This window comes from Galeopterus variegatus, unplaced genomic scaffold (assembly GCF_000696425.1).
Source record: "Galeopterus variegatus unplaced genomic scaffold, G_variegatus-3.0.2 Scaffold973, whole genome shotgun sequence".
NCBI lineage: Eukaryota > Metazoa > Chordata > Mammalia > Dermoptera > Cynocephalidae > Galeopterus > Galeopterus variegatus.
In genome coordinates this window covers 186,328-200,522 of record NW_007727084.1, presented here as the reverse complement: position 1 = coordinate 200,522, position 14,195 = coordinate 186,328, and the positions used below count along the sequence as shown (strand labels likewise).

The window sequence follows — 14,195 nt, the reverse complement described above, 5'->3', positions numbered from 1 at the left end:
CCGGGCCGGCCCTGGGGAGCCTTTTTTAAAATCCCTGTTCCCATGCCTTGTTTCCATGAAGGGACTAATTCAGTAAGATGAAGAGGGAACTGAAAACTGATAAGATGGTGGGTGAGGCTGAAGTTTGTCACGGCAGGTCCTGTGCAAGCTCTTCAGTAGCAGGATCTGCTCGATCTCCACAACAGCCCTGTGAGGAGGGAGCTCATATTACCTCTTTTCCAGATGGGTAGTCTTAGGCTCCGAGAGGGTCAGGCATGTGCCCAGTGTCACACACCCAGTGGACAGAGAGCAGGGGTTCAAACCCAGGCAGCCCCACCCCAGATCCTGAACCTGGCACCTCAGTTGGGAATGTGGGTGGTTAGTACATCTCTTCTGGATTCTCTTCTTTATTTTAAAAATTTCCACATTTAAAAAACAAAAACAGGCTGGCCAGGTAGCTCAGTTGGTTGGAACGTAGTAGTGTCAATAACACCAATGTCAAGGGTTTGGATTCCCGTACTGGCCAGCCACCGTCCCCCAGCAAGCAAAACAATTTAAGCTCCCAAAGAGCGGTAATTTGACTGCTTTTCTAGAACTAGTGGTTCCCAGACTTTCAGATTTTATGGACCAGGAAAATTTGAAAAGTATTTGACAGCCAGCTTAGGGTAGCCAACTTCTTATTTTGCCAAGTTAAAGAGACTTAAAATGAAAAAGCTACCATATGTTACCACCATCATTTGTAACCCCAAGACAAAGTAAAAATGTGTTCTTAGAACCCCAGCTGTTGCCAAGAAGGGCAGTCAGCATTATGCATCAGGATGTGTACTCATGTGGATTCCTTTGTACTTGGCTTTCTCACTTTGCCAGAGATTGGCATTTGGGAACCACTTCTCCGAGCATGTCCATGCTGGAAAATAACCAATTCTACCTCTACTAGAACTGTTTAACTTTTTCTTCTGGGATTTTTGGGTTTTTTTTTTTTTTTTTTTTTTTTTTTGGGGGCTGGCCAGTAAGGGGATCCAAACCTTTGACCTTGGTGTTATCAGCACCACCCTCTAGTAGAACTGTTTTAGAATGTCCAGTTTGTTTTGCCTGTTTGTACCCTTCCTCACTCCATCAAAGATCTAAGTAGCTCACAAAAATACATTACTTTTTTTCAATTTTATATTCTAATTTTTTATATCCCAGGCCCTGTGCATACACTGGCCACCACAGAGCAAGCCAGCCTTGCTTGCCAGCCCCTGCCCTTGAGGCACTGAACCATGAAGCAGTGAGGGTGTTGGAGACAGGTCCCATGATAGTGCATGATGTGGGGCCTTCTGAGGAGGGGCACTGGAGTTGAGGGTCCTCCACTTAGGTTTGAGGGAAAGAAAGACTAAGAATAAAGGCACAAACGAAGTAGCCAGAGAATTGCACAGTGGTTCAGAGTGGGCACACATTCCCAGAATTCCAGGCTCTGGGGTCCCAGCAGGAATCATGGAGAAGTTGGTCTGGGGAGCAGGGATAACCCCCAGGATGGAGCTCTCGAAGATCCAGATCCCATGTGCCTATAAGCTGGGGGCAGCCTGTCAGTGCTCTGAGGGCCCCTGCAGAGCCCCCATGGCTTCTGCGGACCCACAGCTCCTGGAGTGGATCCGGCGCACTATCCCCTGGCTGGAGGACCGCGTGCCCCAGAAGACCATCCAGGAGATGCAGCAGAAGCTGGAGGACTTCCGTGACTACCGGCGTGTCCACAAGCCACCCAAGGTGCAGGAGAAGTGCCAGCTGGAGATCAACTTCAACACACTGCAGACCAAGCTGCGCCTCAGCAACCGGCCCGCCTTCATGCCCTCTGAGGGCAAGATGGTCTCGGTGAGCGCTGGGCTCTGGGCCAAGGGCGGCCAGGGGGCGTGTGGGCTGCTGAATGCAAGAGCGGCTGTAGGGAGCAGAGGCAGGCTCGCTGTTTGGCTGGTTCAGTCTTTCTTAACCAGAACACACAGCCTTTGGGGTGAGGGGTACAGTTTACACTTTACCACACTCCCCACTGCTCACCCATTACTCCCATGTTTTATACACAGAGTTTTATAACCACCCCCAAACCACGGTTTGTGTGGAATTGTTTGAATTTGGACCCCCAGTCTGCCACGACTCCAGGTTCACCAAGTACTGAGGTCCTTTATCAGGGGAGGATATAATATGCCCCGGACAGTTACCTTCTGGCTTCCATAACCTCATCCATGACATACATTTATTCATTCATTCTTTCATACATTCATTCATTTAATCCAGAAGAATTGATTGCACCTGCCGTGTGCTGGGCCCCATCTAGGCACATATATGGCAAAGCAGGGGATAGATGTGACCCCAGCCCACTTCTGCTGACTTTCTATCAGCATCCCTCAGGGAGGCATCCCCCTGCTAGGTGTCCCCACTCTGCAGTGATAGCCTTGCCCTCTCTTGGCCCTACAGGACATCAACAATGGCTGGCAGCACCTGGAGCAGGCTGAGAAGGGCTATGAGGAGTGGCTGCTGAATGAGATCCGCAGGCTGGAGCGGCTCGACCACCTGGCTGAGAAGTTCCGGCAGAAAGCCTCCATCCATGAGGCCTGGACCGATGGTACGGTCCTCCCGGCTCCCTCCCTCCTTTTCTGTCTCTCAGACATCTGCACATGCACGTGCGCACACAGAGCCCCTCCCGCACCAGGTCTGTTTATCAGGCTCTCTTTCCTGCCCCTCGGGACATATAGGTCAGAAATGCTGCTTTGGGTTCATCCAGCCTCAGGCAGCGAGGAACAGTTATGGGCCAGGTCCTCCTACTGTCCAGTGTGCTCTTTCCTCAGAGATTACTTATAGGTGGGCCCCTTCCTGGGTCACAAAGTTCAGTCATCCAGGAACACAGCCAAGCCCCATCCAGTTCTTTAGGGAAGTGACCCTGTGCCTGTCCTCTCTGACATGTCTTCCCTGAGGACAGTTTCCCTCCTGATCCACGGCTGGTGTGGGAGGCATAGCTCTCTCATCCTGGCACCCTTTGTTCAGCCTGCCTTCCCTCTTCCACACCCTTTGTGACCATGGACTTCACACTGAAGAGCCTGTGCTGCTCGGTCAGTGTTCACCAGCACATTTGTTAAAGGTAGAGCCAGGGAGCCACCTCCTGGCTTTGGGGCCTGGCCTGCAGACAATACTCCAGGGCTGCCAGCCACCTACCCTGCCGGTGGGCCACCTTGGGGCTCCTTCCCACCTCCCACCCCAGCCCAGAGCCACCTTCCAAGGGGCATAGCACTCCCTGCAGATGACTTCTCCTAAAAGAGCAGTGTTGCCTCCCATTTCTCAGTAGCCCTGCAGCTGTCTGTCCCTTTGGCTCAGGGTGTAGAATTCCATCATGTCCCTGGCCCTTGGTCGGGACCTACACCAGGGTTGAGATTCCAGATCCCAGAGGCCTGAAAGCCTTCAGAAAAGTGCCAGTGCCTGGGATAGCTGGAAGAGCCATCCATTGGCTTCCCTCCCTCCTCATTCTGGCTGCCCCCTTCCACACCATCTCTTGGCCCTCCTGCCACGACTCTGACCAGCTGACTCAAGTTTCCTTGCGTCATTGCTCAGCGTAGTTTCTTGTCCTTCCCAATCCTGCAGCTCCTCATGAGAGCCTCACTGAGCCACTTTTGGGCAGACGGCCCCAACTCTGACCAGATGCTGAGACCCCTACCCAGAGGCACCCATGGGGAGCCCTCCCTGTTGCAGCCAGCATTTGAGCATGCAACTCTGCATGATCCCCAGACCTGTGCCCGCCTCGCCCTGTATCCCTGGCTGCAGCCCAGCTTCTGCCCTCCTCTCATTAGCTCAGCCCGGCTGTTCTCCAGCAGCAGCTGCCAGATCCAGAGCAGTACCCTAATCCCTTCTCTGCCAGGGGAAGAATGCGGAGGAGGAGAAAACGGAAGGTGAGGCAGGAAGAGTGAGGCTAGGGCACCTCCCTCATACCTTGTAGAAATGGTGCCTACGCAAGGAGGGGGGGTGTTGGCTGTGATGCCATCTTGCGGGAGGCTGGTGTTTAGTTCATTTGTTCATTCACTCAGCAAACATTTCTTGAGCCTCTTCCCTGTGCTTGGCCCTGGTATTATCCCAGGTAGGTGAGGTCCCTGCACAGGAGCTCTCAGGCCAGCAAATTTTTGCATTTCTCTTGTCAGTGGGCCTTTGGGCACATAAGTGGATTTTATAGCACTCCTGTCCCATGCTCAGACTGAAATGTCCCCTGCTGTCATTGTCCATGTGCTGCATCTCCATCCCTCCATGGAGGCTCTGGGTGTCGTCCCTGTGGATCTCCCTCGTGGGGGCCTGTCAGTCTGCGTTATCAGCTCTTCTGTCCCAGGCTGTGGGTGTGATGGCCCACCAGTGCTCCTTTCCTGGGAATGAACTCAGGGCTGGCCTTCACCTGACAGCATTTAGAAGTCAGCTCAGTCTTGGGCCAGGGCCAAACTGTCTCAACAGCCTCCGCACACGCCTGGCCCACCACTGCCTGGCTGGATGTCCACCTCACCTACAGGCACTTTGGCATCTATCCCTGCTCCTCACGTCAGCCCAGAGCCCCCAGGCAGACCTGCCCACACTCATTCCCAAGACCTCTGTCCTCAGAAACAAATTATGCAAAACTGGAGGACTGGCTGGCCACCTAGCCCATCTACACCCCTGGAATCCAGTTTGGCAACCTCTTCAGCCCTGGGTGCAGGTGGGCTCTGAGGGTCGGCCTGAGGCACCATCACTCTGTTCCCCACACCATCGCCATAGCCTGCAGGGGTGAGGGTCCATGGGACTTGGGTTCTCAGTGGGACTTGGGTTTCCTGGGGATAAAACCAGAAACCAGCGAGCCCCCTCGTCCCTTTTCCAGCTGCCCCTTGGACTCAATCCAAGGCAGCTGTGGCCACAGCCCACTCCTCCAGTTCCTCTTAGTGCACCCCTTGCCAGCTTCCTCACTGAGACTCTGCTGAGGCAGAGAGAGTGCTAACCTGCTATTTCTGGTTCCCACCGTGGGAGAAAGCAGTTTGGAGAAGGGAATTGCAAGCTAGCCTTTGTGGTTAAGCCTCCTGCCGCAGGCCTTGGGCGGTAGGGCAAATGGAGTCAGAGCCTCGCAGGCTGCCCACCTTTTGTGCGCCAGTTCTAGGACCGATCCTAGGGGGTGGCTGTAGTTGCTGGACACATGAGACTGGGAGTGACTGAGATGAGGATAGTACTGGCTCTGTGCTCACCATCCTCAAATGTCAAGTCACCGAAACTTGAGAACAGCGCCCAGAAACCTAGGTGCTAGTGTTGGCCCCACTTCACAGATAAAGGAACAGGCCCAGAGAGCTCCTAGTCCATTTGCCGAGCAGGCAGCTGCCTGTCAGATGCTCTGGGACAGAGCTGAGGGGGTCTCTGAGCTGCCACTGCAAAGGAAGCCCGAGGTAGCTTACCTGAAGCAGGCCCCTTTAGGAGCTGGTGGTCCTAGCCACCTTCCCAGGCTGGCATTTTCCCCTTAGTTCTCTGCAATACCTTAGCTTGCTTGCAGGACTTACTTTAATTTTTGTTCTGGGGTATATAATTAGCAGGCTCCAGGACTAATAACAGTCTTCCTCCCTTCCTTCAAAGGGCCTGGTGATGAGCCTTGCCCCAGTGCACACAGGAAGCCTTAGAACAGTATGGGGCATGTAGATGTGGGACAGAGCCACTACCCAGGGAAACCTAGCTCCAAAGAGCCAGGTGCAGGTACAGAGGTCAACTCCTGGAAGAACCTTTACTCCAGCACATCCCCTTCTTTGACCCTACTGGGGCATGAGCTGCAGCCCCACATGCTTCTCCAGCTCACAACCCTCCAAAAGTGGGTATCTAACTTTCTGGCTGTGGTACCACAGTTTGATTCCTGTCATCTGCTACCAATAAATGGCACTAAGTTTAGAACACATGGGTTGAGTTGAGATATCTGTCTGAGGCCCACCAACCCCAAAGTATCTTCCAGGTTTGTTTAGGACATAGTTGGGCTTGGAGATCCCTGGAGGACAAGAAGGAAGGTTCTGGAAGTTTCTAGCTTTCATGTCATCATCCTCAGCAAGGAAGGATTTGGAGTTCCCATCTCCCTGCTTCCCTGCCTCTGCTTGGACAGCCCCTCTCGACTCCAGCCCCATAGCCTCCGTGCTGTTGTCTAAGTGCTTCTCTGCCCGCACCCCAGGGAAGGAAGCCATGCTGAAGCACCGCGACTATGAGACGGCCACCTTGTCTGACATCAAAGCCCTCATCCGCAAGCACGAAGCCTTCGAGAGTGACCTGGCTGCACACCAAGACCGTGTGGAGCAGATTGCGGCTATTGCCCAGGAGCTCAAGTACGTGTGGGCTCATGGCGTCCTGTCACCTGCTCCCCTCCAACAGCCTTCCCAGAGCCATGGTAGCAGTATCCCAAAGCCCAGCCTGCCTCAAGGCCTGGAGTGGGGTCCCCCAGCCCTCCACCTTCACCTCCTTTCAGATACCAGGGAAGGGCCTTACAAGATAATGCCTTTTGCCCTTCCTGTCTCAACCCTGGATGAGAAACATAAGGGATCTAGATTCTCTAACAGAGGGGAGGTCTCTGGCCCCTTATCCTGATTCCTCAGGATTTAGGGGTCCCTGGGCTCCACCTCCCCTGTCTGCCACACCAAGTAGGGCCCCTGGCCCCTGATGGGCTGTGCCACCCAGCTTCTCCTGCTCCTAGCCACTCCCCGCTGAGGGAGCCAGGCTACACAGTGAGCCCATTGTTCTGCCTGGCCCCTTCCCTCTCTCCTGCTCAGAATACATTTATTGTAAGAGCGTCCAGGCAGCCGAGTTCTTTCCCTCCCTACCCCACCCTAGTCAGATAAACTTGTGTACACAATTAGTACACTGAGCCTCTGGAGCCAGAGAATGGGGGCCTTATACCACCAGCTCAGGGCCAGCAGCAGGGAGGGCCCAGGGAGTGGGAGGCCCAGGCCATTACTTCATGGAAAATCTGCAGGCCCTGGAGAGGTGGCAGGGCTCCCAAAATAGCTGTCTGCTCAAAAATAGGATCCTTGGCTGGAACTGCCCTTTCCATAGACCTCCCCACAGCCACAGTCATCCCCAAATTTCTACTTGCTCCTCCAAGACTGGGGCCCAGCTATGATGCCCAGTGGAGCCCCATACTAGGCAGGGCTGATTTCATCCCTGGCTCCCTCCTTTCCATTGCTCAAGTGCTTCGGGGGTTCCCCACTTGCTCACCCAGAGGCAGAAGTACTGGGGGGCCCACACAGTGCTGGCCACCACAGCATCCCTATCTGGCACAGTTGGGGCGCCCCTAGGGATCCTGCAGCCAGCATGTCCAGGCCAAGGAAAACAAATCGGGGGTTCCCCACTTGCTCACCCAGAGGCAGAAGTACTGGGGGGCCCACACAGTGCTGGCAACCACAGCATCCCTATCTGGCACAGTTGGGGCGCCCCTAGGGATCCTGCAGCCAGCATGTCCAGGCCAAGGAAAACAAAGCCACAGATGCAGCCACCCTTGGGATGTAGGGGGTGGTACATGGGCAGGCTCCCCAGTTGACTTGGGGAGCCCCTGGAAGCTGGTAGGAAACAGACTTGGAATAAATTCTAGGCCAGCCTACTTCTCAGGCACTGGGTAATAGCCATGTGAAACCCATTACCCTGAGCTGGGGAACTGGCGGTCCCTGAAGCAACTTTCTGGACAGCAGCCCCGGAGGAGAGAAGGGGAGGGCTGCTTGGGTGCTGTCCATTTGCCCAGGGATGAATCAGAAAGGGCCGCAGTTTGTCCAGGATGAGCTTGGTGGCAGCCCTGCCAAGTGCTGATGGATGGCGACAGCAAAAAGTCACAGAGCACTCAGTGCTCCATACGGACTGGCTCATTTAATCCCCCAGCAGCCCCGTGTTACAGAAGGGGACCCAGTGTACAGAGAGGCCAAGGTGCTTGCCCAAGGTCACACAGCTAGGGCATGTTGAGACAGGAATAGAACCCAGGCTGCCTGGCCCCACTGTGGAACAAGGTCCTAGCCCTTGCCTGCTCTGCTCTGGCCCCTGTATCCTACCTGCCCATCTGTGGCTGGCTCACCTGTTCCTCCCACAGAGTTGTTCCCTGCCCCTACCCCTCACCAGGCCCCAGAGTAGGACTCCCTGGGAGCCTGCTGCTGAGAGTGTCTGACCTGGGAGGGCAGGAGTCTTGGGGCTGCTGATAGAAGGGGGTGGAGGGACAGGGAGTATGGTTGGGGGGTGGAGTCCAGCAATGACTCTGTTGGCCCAGTGTTTCTCGGGCTATGGTCATTTAAATAATAATACCTATACCACTATTTATTTGCCTTTTCAAATCAACTTCTTTTCTAAAATACGAGGGGTTTTCAAAAAGTTCGTGGAAAGATTTATATTACCTTTTAATTCTGTTTTTTCACAAATTTTTTGAGCACCCTCATATATGATTGATTGCTTAGAATGAGATTGCAGGCTAGTTATATATATATATATATATTTTTTTTTTTTTTTTTAAAAGACCACTAATATAAAATAAAATTTTTAGTAAGTAACTATTGCTACTTTTAGGTAGGTGCGAAGGGCTGCTTAAGTACTTTACATGTATTGATTAACTGCATCCTCACAATAACCCCATTCTCATTTCACAGATGAGAAAACTGAAGTATCCAGAATAGGGAATGTACTTGGCCAGGGTCACACAAGTAAAAAATATTAGACCAAGAATCCAAACCTTGGGGATTTGGCTTCAGAGCCCATCCTTTTTTTTTTTACTCACAGAACCCTTTTAACCACTGCACTCTGCTAGACATTCTTTAAAAAAGCGCTGTAGGGCTGGCCCATGCCTCACTTGGGAGAGCGTGGTGCTGATAACACCAAGTCAAGGGTTAAGATCCCCTTACTGGTCATCTTTAAAAAAAAGAAAAAAGCACTGTAGATACCAGGCCTGGTTAAAGGGCCACACTCTAAGGACCCCCCCCCGCCCAAGTTAGCTTGCAGTGGGCAGAGTGGGTGATGAATTACTAAAAGAAAAAAGCACTGTAGATACCAGGCCTGGTTAAAGGGCCACACTCTAAGGACCCCCCCGCCCAAGTTAGCTTGCAGTGGGCAGAGTGGGTGATGAATTACTATGAGCAGGACACCTCTGCTCCTCTGTCACCCCCCCTCCCCCATTTCTGTGACCTAGGAGTGCCATGGGCCAGAGCAGGGGACGGTGGGGGGAGGTGATGATTTCTGATAATCCCTGAATGCTGACTGTCCCCTGATACCAGGGCCTGGGACCCATAGGACCCTGGGGGCAGATGGGTCCAGTATACCCCCTGCCTGTCCCTGCTGGGTCTCATTGCTGTGTGCCTGGCCCACAGTGAGCTGGATTACTATGACTCCCACAATGTCAACACCCGGTGTCAGAAGATCTGCGACCAGTGGGACACTCTCGGTTCCCTGACCCACAGTCGCAGGGAAGCCCTGGAGGTGAGGAGAGTTAATGCTACCCATGGATCCCTGTACCCTGCTGCCCTGGGGCTGGAGGGGTATATGAATGATTCCGGACCTGTGGGCTTCCCCTGGCCCCCCCAGAGGGACCTTCCCTGACCCCTCAGTGTCCCAGACACCTCCCTCTCCATCCCTCCTGCTCACTGACTGACCTGCATTCCCTCCTCTGTCCCTGTCCCTCTCCCCGCCCCCATACACCAGAAAACGGAGAAGCAGCTGGAAACCATTGATCAGCTGCACCTGGAGTACGCTAAGCGGGCTGCCCCCTTCAACAACTGGATGGAGAGTGCCATGGAGGACCTCCAGGACATGTTCATCGTCCACACCATCGAGGAGATCGAGGTCTGCTTTACACACACACACACACACACACCTATCCATATTCCCTTCAGAGGGCACCTCTGTGGGGCCAGGATGCCCCCTCATTCCCACTTCTCCCACCAGGGCCTGATCTCAGCCCATGACCAGTTCAAGTCGACCCTGCCCGATGCTGACAGGGAGCGAGAGGCCATCCTGGCCATCCACAAGGAGGCCCAGAGGATCGCCGAGAGCAACCACATCAAGTTGTCAGGCAGCAACCCCTACACCACCGTCACCCCCCAGATCATCAACTCCAAGTGGGAGAAGGTGGACCAGGGCCCATCAGGAGGGCTGGGGTGGGCCGGTCAGGCCCAGGGGCCACCACCCTGACTGCTCCTGTTGGGCGTTCCCTCTGCCAGGTGCAGCAGCTGGTGCCAAAGCGGGACCATGCCCTCCTGGAGGAGCAGAGCAAGCAGCAGTCCAATGAGCATCTCCGCCGCCAGTTCGCCAGCCAGGCCAATGTTGTGGGGCCCTGGATTCAGACCAAGATGGAGGTGAGGGTGCTAGGGCCCCCAGCTCTGCTGAGCCCAGGCAAACTCTGGGTAAAGTTGAGGAAGAGCCCTGGATGAGCCCCCTTGGTGAGGAGGTTGCCAGTGGTCCCTGGGACAGCAGAGTTAGAGGCCTTGTAGATCTGATCCCCACTCTCGCCAGCTGGGAACCCTAGTCACATCGCAGGCTTAGGAGGGTCAGCAAGATTACAGCTGCTCAGCTTATGATGAGGTTACCTCCCAAGAAACCCATTGTAAAGTCAAAAAAATCTTAAGTTGGACCATTGCAAGTGGAGACAGTGTGTGTACCGATGAAAAAGGCAGTGCCCCCCACAGAGAAACTTGGCTGAGGAGTTGAATGAGTATGGCTTCAAGCCTCTTCTCTGCCCTGGGCTAATGATCATGAGCCTCAGGCACAGTTTAACCCCTGATTCTCACTTCTCTCATCTCCAACATGGTGATGGAAACAGTTGCTTCATTCCCTCAACAGCCATCTTCTGTGTGCCGCTTTGTGCCGGCCCTGTTATGAGTGTTGCAGTGTAGCTGTGAGCAGAACAGTCCACGGTCACTGCATGCCTGCTAGGGACCCTCAGGACCCAGCTGCGGGAGGGTTTGCAGTGCTGCTAATAGCGACTCTGGCCACCACCCACCGAGCACTAGCCACATGCCAGGCACCAGGCTGACAGCCACAGCCTCATTTAAACTCAACAAGCTCTTGAGGGGGCCATAGATGCCAGGCAGGTCAGCCTGTATGTTCCGTGTCAGCTCCCCAACATGTGCAACTCTCAGGAGCCAAGGGCAAGGGATGCCCTGGCCAGGAGCCACAGGTTCTGAAGTCAGCCCAGTCTGGGTTGCCTTCCTTGATCCTCAGTTTTCATGTTTGCAGTCAGGGCCTGTCAAAATCCTAGGCCTCACAGAGAAGTCAAGGGTACAGTGAGATGAGGCGTGTGAAGCACGTGGCACAGATAGACTTCCCCTCGTGGCAGGACTGCAGGGGGATGGTCACGAGCAGCAGGCCTTCTAATTCAGAGGACCCATGCGTGGCAAAGGCCCCAGGGGGGCCACTGGCAGGGGGTGGGCCAGTAGCAGGAGAGGTCTGCTCAGGGTGGCTGGGGTGGTGGAGGGTGCACCAACGTCAACCCGCCTGCGGTACCCCCTTCCCTGTAGGAGATTGGGCGCATCTCCATCGAGATGAATGGGACCCTGGAGGACCAGCTGAGCCACCTGAAGCAGTACGAGCAGAGCATCGTGGACTACAAGCCCAACCTGGACCTGCTGGAGCAGCAGCACCAGCTCATCCAGGAGGCCCTCATCTTTGACAACAAGCACACCAACTACACCATGGAGGTGAGGCCCGGTTCCTGTGGCCGCCCAGGCCAAGCTCCACGTTCAGAATGAGTTTTGCCCAGGAGGAAAGAGATGTCTGCTGTGTTCTTGAGCTTCTTTTTTCCTACCCTGTTTTAAAATGATTGAAAAGACTAGACAAGAATGTTCACCCAGTTTTAAAAATCAGTTTCCGGGCCGGCCCGTGGCTCACTCGGGAGAGTGCGGTGCTGATAACACCAAGGCCCCGGGTTCGGATCCCATGTAGGGATGGCCGGTTCGCTCACTGGCTGAGCGTGGTGCTGACAACACCAAGTCAAGGGTTGAGATCCCTTTACCGGTCATCTTTCAAAAAAAAAAAAAAAAATATCAGTTTCCCTAGCTCCGCTTGTCCATCTCAGGACAAGCTTACCCAGGATCAGGGAGGGGCGACATTTGCCTCCACCTCCAATCCCCGTGGCCCCAACCCTGCTAGCATGTGCCGGTCAGTGCACCAGCTCACCAAGGGCTAACTGCGTACCAGGGATTCACGAGCTGGTCGCTGTCATACCGGTAACTTGAAATTGTCCATGGCGAGAGTATCTACACCATGCAAATCTTCAGATGTCACAAGCCAAAGTTAGTTTTTGTTCCCCCAAAGGGACAATTGTTAATCACTGACCAGTGTGTCTCTAAAAAGTTTCCACATGGATCATGACACATGTATCTTGGGTCCTTGCCCCCTGTGCTGTGTCTGTCACTGGGAGCTACACCACAGTTTCATAAACCCTGCTGGCTGGCAGAGGCAACAGGGAGACCACAGCCTGTGTCCTTGTATTCAGATGAGGTGTACAGGAGAACGTAGGGCTGGAGTAGCACTTGGGCAAGAGTCCCCAGGGCAGGCCTGACCCCCACAGCACCCCACTCAGCACAGCACCCTGCTGCCCCGCCTGCCCACCATCATGCCTGCCCTCCTCCCCAGCACATCCGCGTGGGCTGGGAGCAGCTGCTCACCACCATCGCCCGCACCATCAATGAGGTCGAGAACCAGATCCTCACGCGTGATGCCAAGGGCATCAGCCAAGAGCAGATGCAAGAGTTCCGGGCCTCCTTCAACCACTTCGACAAGGTGAGCAGCTCCCTCTGCCTCCTAGGTGTCTTCCCTCCCCTGTCACTGTCACCCATCTTGCCCTCCTCCGTCTTTGCCTCTGTTCGTTCATTCACATCCAGTTGCTCACCATCAGCCACGGCTCACAGGGTGGGCAGGGCCCCAGCCACTGACAGGAATGGGGTGCAGTGCCTTGACCCATGGTGTGGGCAGCTTCACACATGAGGAGAAGCAAGGAGCTGGGGGCTCCCAAGCCTCACCCTCCGAGGCTACATCCTCACCAACCCGCCCATGAGACCCTGAGAGAGATCAAGTCCCAGCACGCCCGGGATTTGAGACCTGGCCCCATGAATCTGGCCCACGCACACACACAGGGTTTTTAAAATTCAGATTTGGTCTGGCTGCCCCTTTAGATGGGCCCTGAGCACCCAAGTTGCCCCAGTCCCCAGCCCACCCTGCTGGGCCGATGTGTGACCTGCCTGGCCTCTGTGGGTAAGAATGTGCAGCCGCAGCCCCTCATGTCCCCAGCTGGTATACTGCAGTCCCCTCTTTCCCACCCCAAATCGTGAAGGCAAGGAGAGCTCCCCTCTCTCCCACGAGTCCCAGGACACAATCCTCAGTTCTGCACCACTCAGCTCCTCCCCTGCTCTGGGGCAGAGAAGGTGAGGGAGGCCTCTGCCTGCTACTGGGCCACCCAGGCAGAGGGCAGGATGAAAGGGGCTTGCACCTCCACCTGCTCCACTCATCCCCGGCCATGACCTTGTCCACCACATCGTCTCTAACAATGTGTTTCCCTCCCCCATGTGTTCCCCCGCTGCCCTCTGCATGTGGCCCTGGCCCCCTCCCACCTCTGCACTGGCCGGGTCTCCACACTACCCCTCCCTGGTCTCCACACCTGCCTCCGGATGGCCCTGGCAGGACCATGGTGGGGCGCTGGGGCCCGAGGAGTTCAAGGCCTGCCTCATCAGCCTGGGCTACGACGTGGAGAACGACCGGCAGGTACGCGCACCCTGGGCCCTAGTGGACCGTGGCATTAACTGCTCTTCTCTCTCTCTCTCCTTCTTTCTTTCTCCCCCTCCCTCTCACCATTCCACCCCTGCCATCGTGTGTGCCATTTCACTGGCTCTCTTACCGCCTCCTGCCCGTGCCTCTCTGGACACCTTCCCCCTTACCTGGTCTCTCGGGGCCTCCTCTTTCTCCCCTGCCACTGTCCTGTCTGCCCGCTGTGCACGTGGGGCGGCCCCTCTTGCCTACTCTGGGCCTGGCCTCCTCTGCTATGCCTGCGTCCTCGGAGCAGAAGCAGACAGGCAGCATGGACTCCGATGACTTCAGGGCTCTGCTTATCTCCACAGGATACAGCCTGGTATGCAGCCTCTGCCTCCCCCCGGCCGCAGGGCCGCTGCCTCCCCTTCCTCCTCCTCCTCCTCCTCCTCCCCCCATTCCACCTGCTGCTGCTGCCACCACTACTACTGCTGGTGGTACTACTGCTGCTGCAGCCACCA

At 55.2% G+C, this 14,195-nt stretch overlaps 1 protein-coding gene across 1 annotated transcript in view; it reads left to right on the top strand.

The window, feature by feature from the left end:
• ACTN4 (actinin, alpha 4) overlaps positions 1–14,195 on the top strand; it is a 76,585-nt gene that overhangs the window by 59,648 nt on the left and 2,742 nt on the right. Inside the window, exons 11-21 of the mRNA XM_008573954.1 lie at positions 1,425–1,830; positions 2,428–2,575; positions 6,149–6,299; positions 9,306–9,414; positions 9,637–9,777; positions 9,880–10,062; positions 10,155–10,289; positions 11,451–11,630; positions 12,568–12,714; positions 13,612–13,692; positions 13,991–14,056. Coding sequence (XP_008572176.1) covers positions 1,425–1,830; positions 2,428–2,575; positions 6,149–6,299; positions 9,306–9,414; positions 9,637–9,777; positions 9,880–10,062; positions 10,155–10,289; positions 11,451–11,630; positions 12,568–12,714; positions 13,612–13,692; positions 13,991–14,056 — 1,747 coding nt within the window. The remainder of the gene's footprint in view (positions 1–1,424; positions 1,831–2,427; positions 2,576–6,148; positions 6,300–9,305; positions 9,415–9,636; positions 9,778–9,879; positions 10,063–10,154; positions 10,290–11,450; positions 11,631–12,567; positions 12,715–13,611; positions 13,693–13,990; positions 14,057–14,195) is intronic.